The 23,227-nt window shown below is 40.3% G+C and overlaps 1 protein-coding gene across 2 annotated transcripts in view; it reads left to right on the forward strand.

Moving 5' to 3' along the window:
• Positions 1 to 23,227, forward strand: part of BMPER (BMP binding endothelial regulator) — a 247,467-nt gene that overhangs the window by 136,361 nt on the left and 87,879 nt on the right. For both annotated transcript variants that reach the window (XM_080818648.1, XM_080818647.1), the window contains exons 8-11: positions 3,071 to 3,180; positions 6,489 to 6,629; positions 8,783 to 8,887; positions 12,404 to 12,449. In XM_080818648.1, the coding sequence (XP_080674774.1) occupies positions 3,071 to 3,180; positions 6,489 to 6,629; positions 8,783 to 8,887; positions 12,404 to 12,449 (402 nt within the window). The remainder of the gene's footprint in view (positions 1 to 3,070; positions 3,181 to 6,488; positions 6,630 to 8,782; positions 8,888 to 12,403; positions 12,450 to 23,227) is intronic.

Raw genomic sequence — 23,227 nt, forward strand, 5'->3', positions numbered from 1 at the left:
CTGAACCACTCTTTTGAATGTTTGTTCTTATTTTGGGCCATGATGACTTTGAGATTATGGTGAGATTTTGTGTTCCTTGGGGGTAAAAAGAAACATACCCAAACAACAAAAGACAGAAAAGAAGAAAAGGAAACATTAGGATACTTTCTAGATCCTGAAATCTTAGACTAATTAGATTTTGGCTGGTTGGACACCAATTTGCTATTAAATATTCCTTTGACCAGGATTCATTTATAACACATACTCTTGCCTTTTGCACAGCAACCTTCTCTTCCTCTCTTTCTCATTTTCAAGGAAGAGACCCATCAGAGGTTTGTGTACACTGAACACTCAATGCACCTCAGAGTGACACAGCCTAGGATCATAATGGAATTACACTATTGCTAATAATGATAATACCCATCACCTGCCACTTATGGGGGGTGCTTAATTAATGCTAGGCTCTGCGATTACAGCTTCATATCAGTGTTTTTAGGTAAAAATTTTGTTTTTATTGGGTGATAATCTAGGTAATTGCTCACATTTGTTCAGGGGGATTAACTTGTTGAAGGTTCTTTTTGTTCAGTGATCTACTGATGCATCAGTCCACCAATCCATCCATCCATTTGTTCACCATTCATTCTTTCAGCCATGCCACAGTACTGAGTACTATAAATGTAGTAAAAGCAACAAGCTGTGGGAACATGGGAAGGGGCTGCTCATTCTGAGGTAAAAGGGCCTCTGAGGAGGTCATTTGGAGCTCAGCCATGAAGAAGATGTCTTTTGGTTGGTGGAGAAAGAAGCTTGACTATATTTATATATTTAGATCCTGCCTCTTTTAAAGTACATGAAGCACATGTAGATAAAAGATAGGAAAAAGGATGGGGCGCCTGGGTGGCTCAGGGGGTTAAGCCTCTGCCTTTGGCTCCAGTCATGATCTCAGGGTCCTGAGATTGGGCCCCATGTTGGGCTCTCTGCTCAGCGGGGACCCTGATTTCTCTCTCTGCCTGCCTCTCTGCCTGCTTGTAATCTCTGTCTGTCAAATAAATAAATAAAATCTTTAAAAGAAGAAAAGATAGGAAAAAGGCAAATGAGGTCATCACATTTATAAAAATTGCAGAATTGAAACAGCACTAGTTTTAACTCTTGAAGGATAGAAAAATATCTCTGATAGATTAATATAGAGGACAGTGCTTACAACAGTGAAAAATGCATCACCTTCATTTTTATAGTAAATTCAAAAAAAGAAAAAAGATATGCCTAGGGATGTTGCTTATACTAGAATATCCTAAAACCAAGGTGTTATGCAACAGAAGTGATTTTAATGGGGTGGGTGGCCGGCACACAGATTCCTGATGCTTCAGGGCCTAGAGAAAGGCTGAATTTTGTATTTTGCAGGTAATCCTCTAATTTAGTCTGTAAGTTCTCACAAGCTTCAAGAAACTCAGGACCTGGGTGTATGCCTAAGAATACCCATCTTAGTTGGCTTATTAATATTTGCTAAGTGTAAAAATATAGTCCTTTAGCTAAATTTTTCTAACCATGAGAAAGGGTTTTTGGTTATATACTCTAGTATCAGAATTGTAGGTAGAGAGTGTCCTGTATTATTTTGAGGAGGCGTTATTGGTGTCATTTTACAAGTGACCAAGTGAAGCCTGGAGAAGTACTCAAGGTCACCCACATATGTGGGACCCAGATTATAACTTACTGCTGTCTTTTGAGGCAAGTTTATTTCTGGTAGTAAGAAGAAAACTAATGATTTAATTCTGTGTGTATACTGTATCTTAGCCTTGAAGTTGACTGTAGCAGGAAGATAGGATTTTTCTTGACTCCTATTGATGGTAATTCCAACAATTCTAACTCTGAGAGTAGCATTTAGTATGTGCCTAAAGGTATTTTCAGCATTTCACTGGACTTGCTGGTAAATAGAGATTGCTTTTAATCTTTTAATAAGAAGAAAGAGTATAGATGTAAATCTAACGAATTACTATGAATCTTTGACTTTTTTTTTTTTTTTTTAATTTTTGACTTCTTAACTCAGTCTTTGATTCAAGTAACATGTCAGGGATGTTTTTATATCCTCCAGGCTGTAGACGCTCACGTACTGAAAGAAAGGAGGAAATTGGATTGTAGTCTTTATTTGGGTTTGGTTTTATGGCCCTTTTGGTGACCAATCAGATCTTTACATCAAGGAAAACCAAGCTAATTCTACAGAGTTGTAATGTCTACAAAAGCCTGGGCACATGGTGTGTGGATTAGATTTTGCCTTAATGCACATTTTGAGTTAGTGCCATCCCTTATACCAACGGACTTGTCATTTCTCCAACTGAGATGTAATATCATTTGTTCTTTTTGCTCATTCTAGTTCTTCTTGGGATATCTTGACTCCTTTTACCTCTTCCCTGCCAATACTTCTTTCTGGATAATTTTACTTGGTCTTTAATATGCAGTTCAGGCATTACACCACCAGGAAGTCTTCTCTGTCCTTCCTGTCCCCACGGTTCCCATGTTGGCCTCTTTCTAGAACTTACCATATTGTTGTTTTGAAATCATTTTTTTGTGGGTTTATCTCACCAGCAGACCGTGAGCTCCATGAGGGCAGGTCAGCTTAGACCTGATCATCCTGGTTCGCTATGCTGGTAATAAAGATTTATTGAACTTAACAAGATTCAGTGTGGAATCCAACTCTCTATAACAAAAGCTCTCTATATTAATGACTCCAGAGGATTCCCTGGAAACATCTGACCCAGGACTGTTTTTGTGCACCAGATTTACCTGGTCTTGTGAGAATGTTTAACAGCCCTGTGATATAGGGGCGCCTGGGTGGCTCAGTGGGTTAAGCCTCTGCCTTCGGCTCAGGTCATGATCCCAGGGTCCTGGGATCGAGCCCCGCATCGGGCTCTCTGCTCGGCGGGGAGCCTGCTTCCTCCCTCTCTCTCTGCCTGCCTCTCTGCCTACTTGTGATCTCTGTCTGTCAAATAAATAAATAAAATCTTAAAAAAAAAAAACAGCCCTGTGGTATAATTTTTGATGCCGAAGTGGGACTTCCTGGTTTCTGTCTTGCTTACACCATGCTGTTGCTTCCTTCCAGGTCAGAGGAAAGTGTTTGACCTCCCATTTGGAAGCTGCCTCTTTCGCAGTGACGTTTATGACAATGGATCTTCATTTCTCTATGATAATTGCACTGCATGCACCTGCCAGGTAAGGTGGTTCTGAGGGGCTGTGGTCCAGCCATGGTTACAGTTGGGGTTTTAGTGTGAACATTATAGCCAAACATGATAATATGTTACTTACTGTAAGGAGGCATTGTCAATGCCATTTTACTAGTTGAACTCATACTCAAGGTCACAAGGAAGTTCGAACATAGGATCAAAATTACAATTCACTGTTATCTTCCCAGGACCTACAAGTTAGCTTCCAGAGGTGAGAACTAAATCTGAGGAGACAATCCTGAGGTACTTTCTAAAATCAGACACAAAAATATGGCGGTGTTCTCGGGCTCTAACTATCCAAGATAATTCTCTGACACACCTCACAATAAAAATGACTTTAATCACATTCAGGAGGAAAGAAACGCATGGATTACAGTTCTTCACAAAGATAAACCTGATAGTTTGGGAAGAGAGTATTTATGCATTGTTCATCGTACCATATCTTATTTGAGGCATTGCTTATTTTTCCTCCAAAGGCAACAGAGGTCTAATGACTGGTAAAGAAGGAATTCCACAGCTCCAGAATTTTAAAGGGGTACACATTACACATTCATTGACTGTGCTTATGCAGTGATTTATTTTTAAAACCAAGAAGAGAATCATTCTAATGGGAGATACTAGGATCATTCATTAGTGAGTTAACCCAAACATCTGAGTGACATGAATTTAGAATAATGCGTTTTGGTGGTGATGGTGGTTGTTTTGTTTTTAATAGCTAAAGGGCTAGAGAGGGAAAGAGAGGAGTTTTGCTCAATGTCAGCTATGAGTCAGTGGCTAGGATTAGAGTTCAGAAGTTCCTGATTACTTGAGGGATGCTTCGTTAAGTAGCATGCACTACTTCCGGGGGAGGGGAGGTGGCTCAACAGGGGCTGAACTGTCTGTTCCCTGGCCCTGAACACTGATTATTTCCTAAGCCTGACAATACTTTCCTCAGGCTCCTTCCTCTCATCCATGGTTTGCACTATCCTATGCTAAGCATATAACCATTCCTTCTGTTTGCTTTGGCCTCCATCCTCCAGGCTTTTCTTCCTCTCCAAGAGTTTCACAGGTTAGAGCTTCCTCTTGAGGGCACTGAACCTTCGATGAAACACATCACATCCCCAGTTCTCTTAATTGCAGGAAAGCAGACTGACAACCCGTAATGCTTTCAGTGCTTTAGGTCTCATGGATTCTTTAAGAGGAGATTAAGGCAATACGCCCCAGTGCTCAAAAAAGTATAATGAGTATTGTTTCCTCAAGAGGTTGTCTTTTGTCAGAGTATGCATTCACAGTCATCTTTGGGAAATTGGGTGCTTGAAGAATCAGGCTACAGTCATTTTAGAGAATCGGTGTTATTTTCTGTGTGCTTAGAGCTTCCCTCCCCAGCATCTCCATCCAGTGCCACGGCAGGTGCAGGAAACTGGTTAATAGTTCTCTGAGCACGAGATGGTGTCAGGTCTTTGCGCCTTCAGATTTGATGTACCTGGAGTGTATCCTCATCTTCTTTCAATTTGATTAGCAAACTCCTCTTCATACACAACGGCCCATCTCACACGTTACCTCCTCTTGGGAGGCTTTCCTGACTCACTTACGTAGGTAATTACTCTTCTGTTACCTCTGTACCTTTATTAATTCTGTTTGCTACATTATATGGTAATTTATTTGTTCCCATGGTTCTGTCTCTCCTTTTGCTCTGTGAACTCCTTGTAGACAGAAGCACATCCCTCCGTCTCCCTATTCTCCTTGCTTAAACTACTGCCTGGCATATGATCTAATGGGTGTCCTCTCTCTCTCTCTCTCTCTGTGTGTGTGTGTGTGTAATGAGAGTTGGGAAATCTGCTACCATGAAGTATGTATTACTTGAGAGCTAGGGAGTGCCCTGTTCTCAAGCTGGAAATCAAGACATGCAGCTTGGCAGTGGATTTCTCTTCCAATTTATGAATTGACCTATAATAATTTCTATGTGCCAGAAACTGTGCCGAGTGTTTTACATATTTCATTTAAATTGCACAGCACCTCTGAGGGGTAGGTACTCTCACTTCCATTTTGAAAATGAGGACTCTGGGCTCAAGGAGACGGATTTGCATAAGATAACACACCTAATAAATGAACTGTTCTTGTCCAGTGCTGAATCCTATCCATTGTCTGATGTGGTAGAACCTTAGAAATAAAACACAACTAATGCCACTTCTGGAAGGATTATCTTATTATCATATTAATCTTAGATGGATAGATAGTAAGAGTATAGTAGGTGAATGCCAGGAGTACCTCTTAAAGTCATAAGATTAACAGAGAAGCTACAGAAATTACATACGTTGATTTACACAACCTGTTTAAGTGAATTCTCTCTCAGTGCTAACTAGTAGGAGAGGGCTTGGTCTTCATTTCCCTGTCATGGGTCTCCCCCTAACTCCACAATGTCAGGGAATTGCCCGTCTACTTGGGACATTGCTTTCCTCCAACCCTGCCTGCCACCAAGTCTCAGAAATGTTTTGCTCTTACATTCTTTCCAGCTGGCAACCTACTCCAGTGAAACTGCAGCTTGTTGGCTGGGGAACTGAAGAAGTTTACTTTTCTTAAACAGCTCTGAACTTTACTTCAATGTGTTGTTGAATAAATCAGTAGGCACAATTTACTTGGCTACTGTGTTCATGCCATGCCACTTCTTTAGAAAGCAAGCCATACCCCTTAAAGTTACAGATATAAACTCATCGCTCTCGGGGGGTAAGTGGCCTGGTGAAGGTTACATACTTTATTGAAGAGCCCTAGAGCCCAGGCCCCTTTTGGAATTGCTCGTTCAGTTCTTCTGTGAACATAGACCACACTAAGGAATTTAATCTTGAGGAGGAACGTTAGCTCCTTATGTTTACTTTTTTGATTAGATATTGTGCCTTTATGCTAAACCCCTTGAAGGTGACATAAAGCCCCAAAGGAGACCCAAGAGAGCAATGCTCATGAAGGACTTGCAAGAGGAAAAGGCTAGCAAGAAGGAAACTGATCGGCCCCTAGTGAGCCAGACTTACTTGCCACACGCTGGCTGGAGTGGAACCAGAAGTTTCTTGAACATTAAGTTATAGACACATGGAACGTAGAGAGGTACATCACACTTCTCATAGCTTCTTCATCTTCTCGTCCAAGTATCTCATCAACAAATAACATTTTGAAAGGAAAGAAAGATTTATTGCAACAAGTTACATTGTGAAATTTCAGAATATGTTTTAAAGCAGTTAGTTGTGGGGTGTTAAAAGGAAGGTCAGGTGGGTTGTTTGGTAGAGATGGAAAGCGTTTTTAATTTCTGGTTTGCCCTCGGGCCCCCAGGACTCCACTGTGGTATGTAAGAAGAAGTGCTCCCACCCTGGGGGCTGCCTCAGAGGGGAGGAGACGTGTTGTGAAGAGTGCCTCCTGCAAGTGCCTCCAGAGGACGTCAAGGTGTGCAAGTTTGGCAACAAGATTTTCCGGGTATGTTACAAGCCAAGTGCCTGGGAAACACTATACTATACAGAAATGTAAAAAGCTCCAGATAAAAAGCAGGCTGGAGTTATCCACATTTTATAGACACATATGTCATGTGTGTGTATGCAAATATAATTATTTATATTGCAATATTATATATACCTATATTTAAAATCAAGTACACCTGGGGCAGAGAGGCAACTATTTGGAAAAATGGTTTTCTTTGGCTTTATTTTTGCTTTACAAAGTATTTTAAGCCTGTGAAACATGATGGCCCAGTGTGCTGGGCCAGTGATTGGGACTGAGCTGAAGATGCCCTGCCCTGGTGGTGCTGGTATGGGTGCCCTAGTGACCAGGGCATCTCATTCAGTCAGAGACACTCCATGTCCCTCTCCCAGATCCCGGTGGTTCTATAGCTTAATACTTTAGAACTTTTTCACAAAGCTGCTTTTCCAAAGAGAGATTTTTCTTACTTGGAAGATGTCCAGGTGAGATGTTGATGTCAGCCCAGCCATCGAGTGAAGATGAGAGCACCTTGGCCCAGCTGAGCTAGCAGGACTGGCCACCGGCCCTCTGTTACTCATCGGCGGCTCCCCGTACTTCTCTGTTAGCGGAGCTGCTCAGTGACCACATGAACATCAGGGTGAAGATTGTTGCCTTTTCCCAAAGGTCTTTCCATCCAGTCTGTTGGGTGAAGGGTGCCTTTCTGTATCTGAAGGTGCCACCTCAGGACATTCATGAGACTGAGACCCATGGAGTCAAGTCAAACATGGGAGCACCTCATGCTGTACTTAGCCAGATTTCCTTTTACATCGACAGAGTTGGAGGGAGAGTCTTGATTCCTATGGAATCAGTAAGAAGACATGTTGTGTCGTGCCCAAAGGAAGAGGGTCATGTGTGTGCTGTATTTACACAGGCTTCTCAGAGCCACTCATGTGTTCTTTAAACATAAGGGCATCCTCTGTTTCCTGAGCACCCAGATGCAGTAGACTCCCTGTTGTGCTGGTGTTGTGGGCAAAGTGTTTTCAAGGCTCCTTGTACGAAGGGTCCTATATGTGATGAAGCCTAAAATAGTTTGCCGAGAGTCATCTCTGAAACACCAAGTCCTAGAAATGTGCACTCAGGGAATTTGGACTAGTCAGATACCCTTTACGACAGTCAGTTAGGCCTTTCTCTCCTGAGAAATAAAAGGCCCTCATAATCCCGAAGACAGCTTCAAAAAATGAGGAGGAAGGGGAGAAGGAGCAGTCATCATCAAAATCTGAGCTAGTTTCTCTGTTTTTAAGGAAATTTGCTGCTTAGATCTATAAACCCAGGAAGGGTTTTATTTTCAGACTCATCTCTCCTGTGTGTAATCTACTTTTCCGCAAGTGAGGCCACGCATCCCTACATGTTCTCCAGAGGAACGGGGCTTCTTGGGACTGGGTATTTGGCAATTGCATATTATAAATTCAGCGAGCCAAAAATATTCCTCAGAAAGTCCTCTCTGGGCTAGAAAATGTGTTCCAAGGTGCTAACCAGCTTTTTGGGAGGAGGGTATCAGACAGGCAGGGACACGTTATCTTGAAGTATTCTGTCTGGGCTCCACATGTTTGGATGGCTTGCTGCTCAGGTGTCTTCCTGGGCAATGAGAGTCCTTTGAATTAGCCTCTGTTCTTGGCATGTTCATGTCCTATGTGGTCCAGAACCATACCCATCTGGGAATAAAGTAACTACTTTTGTACATCTCGACTTCTGGTGTCTGGGAGAGCTTAAACATTTCAGTTCTATCAAACAGGAAAATCAGACCTTTGCTGCTTGATCATGTATGAAAACTCATGTTTGTCTTCCAAGGTGAAACTAAGTAAACAAGGCAGGAACAGCAAGATGCAACTATGACTTGGTTAGATACACAAGAATTCTTTTTATAACCTGGAGAGGGGGCGCACACACGCGCACAGACACACACACACACACACACACACACACACACACACACCGACACACAAACACACCCTCCAATCACATAGGTGGAGATAGACACCTCAGGGTACTTTAGCCTGATGATGGATCCTTCACTCAGGGTAAGAAATGCTCTCCTTGGCAGAGAAATCCAAGCCTGCTGGATTAACTTCCATCAGCCTCCAGCTGATAGCAGAATCCTGTGCTCTCTCCTGTAGGATGGAGAGATGTGGTCCTCTGTTAATTGCACCATCTGTGCTTGTGTGAAAGGCAAGACAGAGTGTCGAAAGAAGCAGTGTGTTCCCATCAGCAGCTGCCCGCAGGTATGTCTGGAATGCAGGTTGATTTTTTTTCTTTACCTAAGGTCTTGGGAAACATCCTACATGTGGCATGGTCCCATGGCATCTTCTGAACACAAAATCCAGATCTGCTGATACTTCCAGGTTCCTGAATAGCCACAACACCCTTTGCAAGGCTCACTCCTACTTTTTCTGCACTTCCCACCCGGATTCTAGTCTTGCGTGAAAATAGCTCTAAACCTTGCACTTGTCCCAAATCTCCTATTCCTCATTGGCTTTTCCCACTTTGTTTTAATGTCTCCAACTCCTGTTAGATCTGCTCTCTTTTTCCTTCTATTGGGTTTCCCTTTGAACACCATAACCAGCCTTCCCATTTTTCTCTTCTCTTTTTCTCTTCTCAAATTAGGGATTTCTTCCCTCAGCAATTCAAAGCAATATGTAGTTGTTTAGTCATAAACTCCTCGAGGGGTTTCTCCGGTGGCCTAGCAACACCCCTGACCCCTCTACTGCATTTTCCTCCCCTAACCCTGGCCTCCGTCATAGCCCCAAATGGAAGTAGCGCCCCTATGGAAATATCTCTTTTCAGAAACCCACAGTTCCAGTGCTCTGAATAAAGCCACCATTATCTTCTAAAGCACGAGCTTCATTGAATTCACCTCGGCAACTTGAAACCTCTCAAGGTTTTATGCATTTTGGGAAAATGTCAAATCTATTCAGTACCTTCCAGTGAATGAAGAAAATATATCCATATATTCAGGACATAGTTCTCCCTTCTCTGTTATAGACAGCTTTTAATTTTATTCACATCTGTTATTATTATAAACAAAAAGTTGCTGTTTTTACTTGAGCGCCAAATGAGACACAAAAAACAACAGCTGTTGCTATTGCACAACTGAATGAAGAGGGGGGAGAAAATAAAGGAAAAAAAAAAACCCTAATTAGTCTTGCTTTAAAAAGCCTCAGACAGAAAACTGAAAACCTCCCATGAAAGAAAAAAAAAAAAAAAGACACAATAAGTACACTTGAACATGGTCTGCTTATAAATATTCATTGGGCAGAATGGGATCATATCATTTATGCCAGTCCTTGGGGAACCCTCGCTGCTAATGAACTCCGGCAGCACATGTTGGTAAGAATGGGCTTCCTTATTCTACAAGACAAAAACAGGATGCTGTGCCAGCCTGGTGGCTCAAGTAACTAGCCTCAGCAGGCCGCGGCGGCCCTTCCAGCTTGAGTCTCACCGCGTGTGCCAGCCTTGATGGGTTTCATTGCCCTACTGCTGGGGGGAGGTCAACGTGCTTGATGGCGGCATCTCCTTAGCCTCTCCTCTCTGACGACCTCATCCGTCCCTTCAAGTGCAGACCTCTCCCCCACCTTACCTCCTCCTAGTCTTGTCAAAGCTTGTCCTGCCCCAGAGGCCACCTTTCTGTTTCTAGGCATCCTTCCAGCTGTTCCTCTGGTTCACACTTTCCTTCCTCAGGGGCCAGCACAAGGACTTTGGAAGATAACTTAGTTCTACCATGGAAATGCTGTTAAATGCTTATTTCCCCTCCCTTGCATTGCCTGGGGAAATTTTAAAAAGTTCTTTTTTTTTTTTTTTTTTTTTTTGTAAGAAGCAGACTATTCCCAGCTCTATCCTTCCTGGCTGCTATTCATCTCTTTTTCCAGAAGTATGTGTGCCTTGTTGAAGAAGGGTTTTATGGTGGGATTTCCTGTCCATCCTCCCTGGCAGACCCCTCCCTCCCTTACCCCCTCCTCCACCCTCACCCCCAGCCCTGAGGCAAGGAGCACCTTTGATGAGAAGGGCTGTGAGGGGTTCCAGTGGGAACAGATTGTTATAACACTGCCGTCTCATCATCACTGATATGCATGGAGACTTTCCCTATAGTCGCAGGACTTAACCTGTTGATTGTTGAGACCACCCCTCGGAGTTGGTGCTATTACTAAACCCTTCTTACCAGTGAGGTCGCAAAGTGTCCAGAGCTCCACGGCTAGTTATGTGGACCTTGGGAGCCTAGACTTCTTAGCTTGTGCCTGATTTATTCCTTATGTGATTCTGTGAGATTACCAGTTCCACTCAGTTCCAGGAGAAAGGAGATGGCAGTTTCTGCCAAGGTGCAGATGTAGGGGATCATATAGTCACCCTTTGTTGGGGCCATAGTTCTGGTAGCTCTGCCTCCTCCTGATAGAGCACTTTACTGCGCTCCCCTGGAGCTACCCCTCCATCGGCCTGGAGCCAAACTCAGTTGGTCTTTTCTTCAACTGCTTTCAGTCACAAGAAACCGAAGGGGGCCTCTTGTGCCAAATAGAAATAGAAAATAGAGCATGTCTGGGTGGCTCAGGTGGTTAAGTGTCTGCCTTCAGCTCAGGTGATGATTCCAGAGTCCTGAGATCCAGTCCTGCCTGGGCTCCCTGCTCAGGTGGGAGACTGCCTCTCCCTCTGCCTCTCTCTCTCTGTCTCTCACGAATAAATAAGTAAAATCTTGAAAAAAAAAAAAAAAAGTAGATAATTGAGCTGTAGGCAGTGAAAATACGTCATAATGCCCCAAACCAGGGAGGGGCTGAGTGGGGCCGAGTTTTAAACCTCATTCAAAGTTGTCACAGCCTTTAATGTACCACTTTAGGCCTGGCTGATGCAAAAATAAATGAGATGTGGTTCTAGTTCTTCAACTGTCAACAAACATTTTTAAAGTCTGTAGGGTTTTTTTTGTTTTTTTTTTTTTTTAGGATCTAAATCTATTCTTCAATGCAATTGACCGCTAGAGGCAGTTGACCACATTTCTTTTTCTCTGTGAGTCTCAGTGACAAGACAGTGCCATTCTCTGATATCGACCCTGAGAATGTGTTTCCTCCTTTTAATGCCATGCATTAAAAAAATTGGAAGAAATGGAATATAGGAGATTACACTGTATTTCCAGAAAGGTAATGGAAAATTACTCAGCATTTCAAAACCCTCAGCTTCATTGGCTTTGACTGCTGAATGGTGACTTAACATGAATAGCATACCACTTTTCTGAAAGAAGAAATCTGACTGCATTTGTTCTGTAGCACAGATATCGTCCATCTCCATAGGCCTGCATTTGGGGTATGATTTATTGTTTGGGCCCCTCTGACGAGCAAAGACAGACTGAAGCCTTACGTGGATAGAGAGGATGACAGATGATTCCCATTTTTATGTGTGTACGCTCACTCTCTAGGGGGCTAGATATCACTGATAGGGATATCAGTGAAAAGGTTGAATCCAGACTATCTCCATCTTCCCTCCATGTAAGAAAAATCACACCAGTGAGCCCTTTGGATATTACATTTCTCAGAGGACAAGAATAGGAAAGCTTTCTCAATGACTTTGCCTGGTATTAGAACCTGATACTTCAAAGTTCATTTTTGCCATCATCATCACTGTCTGGGCATTAAGTTCAAATACAGCTTGGACTGATTTCATTGGTTTAACTGGTATTAGATTTAAAAACAGTTTTGTCCTCAGCAGACCCTGTTTCTTAACATTAAATTTGTTTGTTTTTTTTCCCCCCTCTTGATTAGGGTAAAATTCTCAACAGAAAAGGATGCTGTCCTATTTGCACTGAAAGTAAGTTTATTCCTTTGGAAATTGCTATTAATATTTGTTTCACACTTTATAATTCAACAGGAAAAATGGTGGTGTAAGGTTTTGCACATTTTATGTCTCTTGGTATGGCATGGGATCACCCCACTTGCCTCCAGAAACTTTAAGTCAATTGTAACCCTCTCACAGAAGCACAAAATTGAGATGTTTCCATTTGAATTTGTTGCTAATAGAAATTTAGAAGTTGAACGATCTGATGAGGTTTTAAGAAGGACCAGATAGCTTAATATGCATTTTAACTAATAGCATCTGTAGTCATAGCAGTTAAGGGGATATCCAGTAAGACAAACACTATACGTAATCTGGGAGGGATTTTCCTTCTGTCAGTATTAAACCAAACAGCTACACTTTCTCCTCCCCACCCTCACCCTCTTTACCATTTCACCTGTGCACATCCAGTGTTCCTGTTGGCAAAGTAAACCAAGGTCTTTAGACTGACAGTCTTTTGGCCATCCTGTTATTTTTAAACTGAGTTTTTGAAGGATCTCTCTAACAAGGCTTAGTCTGAAAGTTGGCTGAGACTGCACTACTTCTCACTCAGATGGGGTATAGCAACAAGTTCAATGTTAGCCCCACATGTTGACATAGGACTAGCAAATTGCTATTTTTGTCCGTTTCAAATTCATATGGTTTTGAGACCACTAATATTTCTTCTCTTTATTTATTTAGCTTCATGTGTACAGTTTTATAATTCGACATCTGTATACACTACAAAGTAATCACCACAAGTCTAATTACCATCCATCACCATAGACTTGACTTTCTTCATCCATTTCACACACACCCTCCCCCATCTGCATCCCCTCTGGCAACTGCTAATCTGTTCTCTGTATCTCTGAGTTTGTTTTTATTTTATTTTGTTTATTTGTTTGTTTATTTTAGATGACACATAGGAGTGAAATCATGTGGTATTTATTTTTCTTCATCTGACTGACTTCACTTAGCATAATACCCCCAAGGTCCATCCATGTTGTCACAAATGCAAGAATTCATTCTTCTTTATGGCTAAGTAGTATTCCATTGTATAAATATACCACATCTTTATCTGGTCACATATCAGTCACTTAGGTTGTTTCCATATCTTGGCTATGGTAAATAATGTTGCAATGACTATAGGAGTACATGTATCTTTTCTAATTAGAGTTTTTGTATTCATCAGATAAATATCCGGAAGTAGAATAGCTGAATCACAGGGTAGAGGAATCTGTATACTGTTTTCCATGGTGGTTGCACCAATTTACACTCCCGCCAACAGTGCGAGGGTTCCCTTTTCTCCATATCCTTTCTAACACTCATTATTTCTTGTATTTTTGATAATAGCCATTCTAACAGGTGTAAGGTGATGCCTTACTGTGGTTTTGATTTTCATTTCCATAATTATTAGTGATGTTGAGCATCTTTTCGTGTGCCTGTTGGTCATCTGGATGTCATCTTTGGAGAAATGTCTATTCAGAGCCTTTGCCTATTTTTTTAATAGGGTTATTTGTTTTTTTTTGTTTGTTTGTTTCTGTTCTTGAGTTGTATGAGTTCCTTATATATTTTGGGCATTAACCCTTTATCAGATGTATGGTATACAAATATCTTCTCTCATTCAGTAGGTTGTCTTTTCATTTTGAAGATGGTTTTCTTTGTTGTGCGGAAGCTTTTTAGCTTAATGTAGTCCCACTTGTTTCTTTTTGCTTCTGTTTTCCTTGCCTTTGGAGTCAGATTCACAAAGATGTCACTAATACTGATGTCAAGGAGCATATTGCCTATGTTTTCTTCTAGGAATTTTGTGGTTTTAGGTCTTACAGTCAAGTCTTTAAATCCATTTGAGTTAATTTTTGTGTATAGTGAAAGACAATGGGATAGTGGTCTATTTTCTATTCTATTTTCTTTTGCATGTGGCTGTTCAGTTTTCTTGCAATCATTTATCGAAGAGATTGTCCTGACTTCATTGTATGTTCTTGGCTCCTTTGCATACATGAATTGTTCATATGTGTGTGGGTTTATTTCTGGGCTCTCAGTTCTGTTCCTTTGATCCGTATTCTGTTTTTGTACAAAAAATATGATTACTAGAGCTTTATAGTAAGGCTTGAAATCAGGAAGTGTGATACCTTCAGTTTTGCTTTTCTTTCTCAAGATTGCTTTGGGTATTTGGGGTCTTTTGTGGTTCCATACAACTTTTGTATTATTTGTTCTAGTTTCATGAAAAATGCTATTGGTATTTTGATAGGGATTGTGTTAAATCTGTAGATTGCTTTGGGTAGTATGGACATTTTAACAACATTAATTCTTCTCATGTATGAGCATGAAATATCTTTCCATTTATTTGTGTCTTCTTCAGTTTCCTTCATCAGTGACTTATAGTTCAGTGTACAGGTCTTTCACTTCCTTGGTTACACTTATTTCTGGATATTTTATTCTTTGTGATGCAATTATAAGTAAAAATTTTTTAAAAAATTTACTTCTGATGTTTTGTTATTAGTGTATTGAAACGCCACAGGTTTCTGTATATTGATTTTATACTCTGCAACTTTACTACATTCATTTATTAGGTCTAATTTTTTTCTGGTGTATTCTTTAGGTTTTATGTATATAATATTATGTCATCTGCAAATAGTGAGTTTTTCTTCTTCCTTTCTGATATGGATGACTTTTATTTCTTTTTCTGGCCTAATTGCTTTGGGTAGTACTTCTAATACTATGTGGTGAGAGGGAGCATTCTTATCTGGTTCCTGATCTTAGAAGAAAAATTTCAAGATTTTCATGGCTGAGTATGATATTACATGTGGGATTGTTATATATGTCTTAATGTTGAGGTATGTTTGCTCTGTATACACTGTTGAGCATTTTTATCATAAATGCATGTTGAATTTTGTCAAATTCTTTTTCTGCATCTATTGAGATTATATTATTTGTATTTTTAATTTTGTTAATGTGATGTATTCCATTGATTTGTGGTCATTGAACCATCCTTGAATCCCTGGAATAAATCCTACTTGATTGTGGTGTGTGATCCTTTTAATGTATTATTGCATGTGATTTGAGGATTTTCACATCTATGTTTATCAAGGATATTGGCCTGTAATTTTCTTTTTGTGGTGTCCTTACCTGGTTTTGGTGTTAGGGTAATGCTAGCTATGTGTTTGAAAACTTTTCCTCCTCTTCAATTTTTTTGGAAAAGTTTGAGACTAGGTATTAAATTTTTGAATATTTGGTAGAATTCACTAGTGAAGCTATCTGGTCTGGAATTTTTGTTTGTTAGGAGGTTTTCAATTATCATTTCAATCTCCTTGTTAATAATCTCTCTATTCAGATTTTCTATTTCTTCCTGATTCAGTGTTAGAAGATTGTATGTTTGTAGGAATTTGTCTATTTCTTCCAGGATGTCTAAGAGCTCGTTGGCATATAATTGATCATAGTAGTGTCTTATCACCCTTTGTATTTCTCTGAGACTGTTACTTGTCCACTTTCATTTATGTTTATTTCCTTGATTCCCCTTTCTTTTTTTCTTGGCTAGTTTAGCTAAAGGTTTGTCAATTTTGTTTGTCTTTTCAAAGAGCCAGCTCTTAATTTCATTGATCGTTTTTGTTTTATTTTTAGTCTTTATTTATTTATTTCCACTGTGATATTTGTTATTTCCTTCCTTCTTCTAATTTTGGGCTTTGTTAGTCCTTATTTTTTTTAGTTCCTTTAGGTGTAAAGTTAGATTGTTTATTTGAGATTTTTCTTTTCTTGAGGTAGGTCTGTATTGCTGTGAACTTCCCTCTTAGAACCACTTTTGCTGCATTCCATAGATTTTGGTATGCTGTATTTCTGTTTTCATTTGTCTCTAGTTATTTTTGGATTTTTCCTTTGATTTCTTTGATGATCCATTGGTTGGTTAGTAGCATGTTGTTTAGTCTTCATGTTTTTGTATTTCCCCCTTTTTTCTTGTAATTAATTTCTAGTTCCATAGAGAATATTCCATGTGCACTTGAGAAGAATGTGTATTCTGCTGGTTTGGGATGATTTGTTTTGCATATCTATTAAGTCCATCCGGTCTAATGTGTTGTTTAAGGCTGATGTTTCCTTATGGATTTTTTTTTTTTGTCAGAATGACCTATCCATTGATGAAAATGGGATATTAAAGTCTTCTGTTATTATTGTATTACTTTCAGTTTCTCTCTTTAGTTCTGTTAATATTTGCTTTATATATTTTGATGCTCCTATGTTGAGTGCATATATATTAATTTAATAAATCACTTAATATAAATAAACATAACATTGACATAAAAATGTTATATCTTTTCTCTGGATTGATACTTTTATCATTATGTAATGCCCTTCTTTGCCTTTTATATAGTCTTTGTTTTAAAGTCTATTTTGGGGGCACCTGGGTGGTTCAGTCAGTTAAGCATCCAACTTTTGATTTTGGCTCAGGGCATGATCTCAGGGTCATAGGATCGAGCCCCATGTGGGGCTCTGCACTCAGTGCAGAGTCTGCTTGTCCCTCTTCCTCTGCATTTCCCCCTACTTGCGTGTGCTCTCTCTCTCTAAAATAAGTAAATAAAATCTTAAAAAAAAAAAGTCTATTTTGTCTGATATGAGTATAGCTATTCCAGCTTTCTTTTCATTTCCATTTGCATGGGATATCTTTTTCTATTCCTGTTCTTTCAGTCTGTGTGTGTCCTTAATTCTGAAGTGAGTTTCTTATTATCTCTTGTAGGCAGATAGCTTTCTGAAGTGTTTCATCAAAACAGGAGTATTAGTACTGTCATTATCAAATTAGTTCCATTGTATAAGCAGGATTAACAAAGCCATGAAATCTATTAGAAAGTATTTTATGAACTAGTTAGCCTTAAAGAAGTGGGCTTTGATGGTGGGTTGAAAGCAGCTTTCATGTAGAAACAAGTTTTTTCATCCGCATGTTTAAAATCATATAGCTAAAAGTTATACTGGCTTTGTTTATCTGGACAATAGATATGTATATGAGATATAATAAATATATTTATTATTTTTATGTCTCACTATTTTTTGAGACCGAGAGTCACTAAATAATTACATATTATACACTGGATAAAAATGTTGATTGAATTAATGAAAATTAAACTGTAGATTTAACAAAATGATTTTTCTTTGAAGAGGATGCTGTATATAAAATAACTCAAAGGAACCCAACCAAGTCTGACTCAGTACTGAGTCCAGCAGTTACTGCAGGAAGAATTACCTATGATTAACACACCAGTTGATTTCAAACCATATATAAATTATTATATTTAATCATCCTCCCAGAGACTCTCTGAGGAAACTTTGTTTATGGATGGTTTGGAGGCCACATCCAGCTTCATTCCTTTCTGGATGAGCAGAGTAGAGTTTAAATTGATAAGGTTCTCCTCTGTCTCCAAGTCAATGAAGATGTTTGCTTTTCTCTAGAAAGTATTTTGAAGTAGACACAGAGTTCAAAGGAACTCTTAAGATTTTCTCACTAACCTCTTCAGTTTTCATGAGTGCAGAGAGGTTACATCTGCTAATCACAGTGCTGTCAGGCAGGATCGCTGCTTATCAGTTTAGTAAAAACATGACCATTCTTGTGCAGAAACACCTCAAAGATTTAATTATCCAACTTTATGTTACAAGAATGAAGGTGAAGATTACTGAGATAGTTGAGAGAAAAGTTACATTTCATCATTAGTCTTTCCACTCTGAGCTAGTCTTTTCATATTTAGAATAATGGTGGCTTATCAGAAAAAAAAAAAGAAAAAGTAGGATGGGCATGACAAAATCAAAGCAAGTTTTTAATCAGCCATATTAACTATTGTATTTGTAAAATATGGGAATGAGCCTGACTTCTGTCACTAAGAGAGGCAATTGGCAAGGGGGAAAATCATCCAGCTGTTAGGGTACCAGGGAGACCATTGACTGTGCACCTGCATCCAGCAGGTCAGTGCGGGAAGAGTCCAGGCATGTGGTTCTTGGTCCAATCTGCATGATATCATCAGATGGCTATTTCTCAATTTCCTTTGGTGTTCTTTCCATCTGTTTACTCTCTCTTGTTCTCCAGCAGTTCTTCCATCAGTGCTGTAAAACACATTCTATTGGCAAAGTTTATTTATTCAGATTGAGTTAAGAGATGGGATGACTTCCAATTTTTTTGAGCAGTGCCCAGATTTTCCTAATACATACAGGTAGACTTATTCTGAAGTCCTTTAGCTATGGCCTAAAGATCTCCTATTTTGAAATTCCTTTGGCATTATATCCAGGATCCAGAACAAACCTTGGTCTCATTTTTTCCTACTCCGCCAACTACAAAAGCTCTTCTGACCTATGGGTTTCTAGAGCAGACCAATGAAAGCTGAAGTACAAACTACGGCTAGTGTTTTCTAAAACAGAAAAGTGACTGATTTCTATCTTACTCAAACAAAATCACACATACCCATAGGCACCCCATTAGTTGCTGCAGAGTTTTCAGCCTCAGTGTTATATAGTTTGATTAGATAATGTGACTGTGTTGTGGGTTACATCCTGCATATTGTATGATGTTCAGCCACGTCTCTAAGCTCTACCAGCTAGAGGCCAGTAGCACTTCTCTCCCAGAGATTGTGGCAATCAACAGTGTCTTCAGACATTGCCAGATGTCTCCTGGGGTGATTTGTACTCCTCTCCCCAGGACGAATGGTTGAGAACCATTGGTACTCCTCACAGAGGTAACAGCATGGGTGAATGCAGAAATAAACACCTGTGGTATTAGTAGCAGTAACTTACTCCTCAACACACAGTGAGTAGATGAAATAGGAGCCCAGAGCTGGTGTAAAAAATGGCAGACCAGAAGTTTTTGGATGTAATCGAGTGTGTTTGCATTTCCATTGCTTAGCCCTACAAAAAACTATAAAAGCATAATTAATCTTGATTGATTAAAATTCACCGTCTTTGCTTTAGTTGCTAGGAAGCTAGAAATAAATTTGTAGCCCACCTCTAACGGCAGGCAGTTTTTGAGTAATAAGCTTATTCCTGACTTCACCTTATATGTCTACCCTTACGTATTTTGAATTGTTTAGTATGTATGCCTATAAGCTACCCCAATCCTTTTTGGAAGGAGGCAAGAATAAATACTTAGATACACATATAGTTTCATATGCAGATGAAAAGGATTGATTATACAGCTTCAAATACTCTACAACTTACTTTTATTACCTGTTATTGTTAAATGAATGTCACATTATTTCCAGCAGAGGTGACTTCGGATTGTCTGTTTCTAAAATCCCACAGAATTACTGCCTTGTCGACTGGGTTAGTCTGTCTTGGTAGTGTGTCTGGGCCTCTTGCAGACCTCTGAAAAGAACAGCAAAGAGGAAACTTGAAGTAAATGTGTAGAACATTCCTATAGGCCTCCCTTTGCAATAGTCAGTGATAGTGGTAATTTACAATTCAGTAGGTGAAAAGCAAGATTTGAAGCTCAAATCTGTGGTACTCCCCATGGTAGTGCCATCTTTATGGGGTTGATCTGAGAGGGCAATTACGATTCTATCAAAATTGACAAAAATCAGACCTCATGTTAAAATCAGACCTGAAGGAAGAATGAGAAGCATTGTTGTCTTTTAATAACATCGATGTTCTCTCTTTCTCTTTGTCCAAATGAAAAGAATTAAATTTGGTTTGGGTGATTTATTTAAAATAAAATATTGGAAGTAAGCTAAACAAACTTTATAAAGCCTTCATGCAAATGTTATTTCTTGCCAAAGTAAGAGCTCTAGCCTAGAGCGACTCTCACTCTGCCTGGGGTGGGCATCACAGGACTGTGAGTTGCGTGCCAGGAATGCCACTGTCTGTTGTGCATGCAGCCCTTGGTTATGTAAAATGTTATCTTACTGTGAGTTGGCAAGCATTAGGAGAAATCTCGACTGAACCACCCATTCAGAGAGACCTGAATCAAATAAATTCTGCGCTGGCAGAATGTCTGTTTTCAGACATGGAAATAATACTTAGTGGCAAAGTTTTCACTGATAAGAGAGGTGTGTGTGTGCATGTGTGCGTGTGTGTGTGTGTGTGTGTGTGTGTAGAGGGAGAGAGGGAAGTATGGAGGGAGGGAGAGACAGAGAAATGTTGATCATGAGAGAGAATTTAATCTCTTCACCATGTACAAGACCAGAGGCAGCAAAAGGCAGCCCAGATGTGGAAGCACAAACCCAGACCCCATAGATTCACTGAGCTATGGCTGTAGTAACATTAGCCCTGACCATCAGAGTCCCAACTCAAAACAGAAGCTCACGATTGTATAACACAGAGGTGGGTAGGGTATACTGAGCACAGATGTACATTTAATTGAAATAACCTCAGCTACATGTCCCACAAGTAACAGGAAATATGAGATTTCAGCAACTCAGGGTGCAAGGAGGCTCACAGTTGCCAGGTGACTTTTTAAACGCCCCCAGGGTTAGTTTCCAGCTGTGCACCACAATGGTGTGCCTGCTCCCAAGAGGACCCCTTCCTGCTGTGTGCACTCATCAAGGGTGCTGTGGAATTGCCCTGGCTGGTTTGGGCACATCTTACTTAACTCCCCGGGCATGTCTACAGGTATCTCCAATTAAGGAGTGCTGGTAGGAGGGGGAACACAACAACAATTTAACAAAACTGTGACCCTGGGGCCCATTTTATGAGAAATCTCCACTGACAGAGGTTCTGCAAATTAGTAATTCTGTGTTTGAACGAGGTTTCTGGTCCCCAAGACTGTAAGCAACTCCGGGTCCCTTAACACCAAGAGTCTGTCCTTAACTCAGGAAAGCAAGGAAATTTGAAACCAGAGCTCAAGATGCTTGTAGAATAAGACTTTGTGGTGTTGACTTTAGCCCTGCCAAGGAGGTGTTAAGCTAAGTGGCCACTGAAGTTTCTGCTTGAGCATCTGGTGGGGGTTTGTCACTGCTCCTGAGGCCCAACCAGCAGACACAGGTGGCAAATAAAACCCAACCGTGTCACATATGGTGGCTAGGAAATCCCACCCCAGCGGGAGCAGCATTGGAAGGGGTGTGAGGACACCAGTTTGTTTCTGTTTTATATGCTGTTCTGTTCTAAAGGGGTACTGTTACTTTAAGTTTTCTATCTGTGGGTTGACACAAAGCTGAAAGAGGAGCCTGAAGTTATTCGGGGTCATCTTTTACCGACCACCTATTGTGGTTCCTACCATGTTAGTACTCCTTAAGTTCTGACTATTTAGTTAACAATCCTCCTCCTCCTCTTCCTCATTACCATCAAATAATAATAATGGCAAGAAATGCAACAGCAATAGCAGTGGCAACAGCTAATTATTTATTTAGCCACTGCTGTGTCCAAGCATTGTCGTGGGCTAGCTCATTTGATCTTATTTATTTGATCCTCACGGCCCTCTTAGAGTCAAGTAATGTTACGAGCTCCATTTCACAGCTGAGGAACTGAGGCCTCGTGGTTAAGAGGAACGCCCAAGGTAAGTGTGGAGCCCGAGTTCCTACAATGAAATCTGGCCCCAGGGCCCGGCTGGAAGGTCTACCCCTGACTTGTCATTTGGTACAGTTTAATAACCCTTGCAGTTAAGAAGGGGAGAGAAGGTCTGGAGGGATTTGTAATGGTAGGGATTAGAGGCTGGAGAAGGATGTTAGGAGGAGTTTCCAATTTCAGACCGTTTCCCTCCACCCCACCCTGGAAGAAATGCCTGCTGGAGTGCCCAGGTTTTTGTCTTCCTGGTGACACCTTCACCTCTGCTCAGGTGCGGAGCCGTGGTAGTTGGTATGCTCTGTGCTCACTGACAAATGCAACTGGCTTGGTTTTCCATGTCCACTCATTTTTCTAGATATCCCCCCGCTTCTTGCTGCCTTAGGTATTTTCAACACTAAGGTGAAGGCCTCTCCAAATTTTCTTACTTACAATATTAAAATACATGTAATTTTAAACTTGAAATAACTATAGAATTTCCACCAGGAATAAGGAAGAAGGGCAGAGTTGCTCTGTCACTCAGACTCATCACCATTGCAGCATCATGGGATTGTATAAGTAGATGAACCTTAATACTGAGGTCAGCCCTTTCACTTCTCAGGTGAGAAAACTGAGGCTCCTGGTAGTATTAACTGAAAGACTGGGTGAGAACCTGCTCTCTCTCTCTTTTTTAACCTTTTAGTCCAGTATTTGTTCTAACTGGCCTCCCTGGATCTTTGTTTAGGAAAGTATTAATATAAATGCACCATTATTAAATCATTCAGTTAAAAGTTATTTTCTTGCTTAATTTTGAAAGAATATGTTTTGAATAGGAAGAGATATATAAACTCATTATGAGCCATCTGGTACATTTAGTCAAGTCTGCCATCTTGAATTTCAAGAAAGAGGCATATACCTAGCTTTGACTGAAGAAACTGGTGACCAAAACCCCTTAGCAATGGTATATCTAAAATACAGCAAAGTGACCAGACAATGGAGACTCTGAAACTAGTATTACACTTTGTAGAAAATACTGTATAATAAATTACACATTACTGTATAGAAAACTGAGGCAGATTTATTCCTCTCTGGAGGTCATATCTACTATGAGCAAAATAAGAACAACAAAAGTTGTTACTTCTGTTTCCACTAAAGTTGCTCCTATTGCCAGCAAAGATTTATTGAATGCAAGCGCATGTCAGTCCGTGTTGTGATAAACATTCTCCATGTATCCTGACGTTGAGCCCTCAAAATGATCCATGAAGTAGAAGCTCCATTTTACAAATGAGAGATCTGAGGATCTGAGAAGTTAAATAGGGTGAGGGCAGCTGATACCCTGC

This window comes from Martes martes, assembly GCF_963455335.1.
Source record: "Martes martes genome assembly, chromosome: 11".
Classification (NCBI taxonomy): domain Eukaryota; kingdom Metazoa; phylum Chordata; class Mammalia; order Carnivora; family Mustelidae; genus Martes; species Martes martes.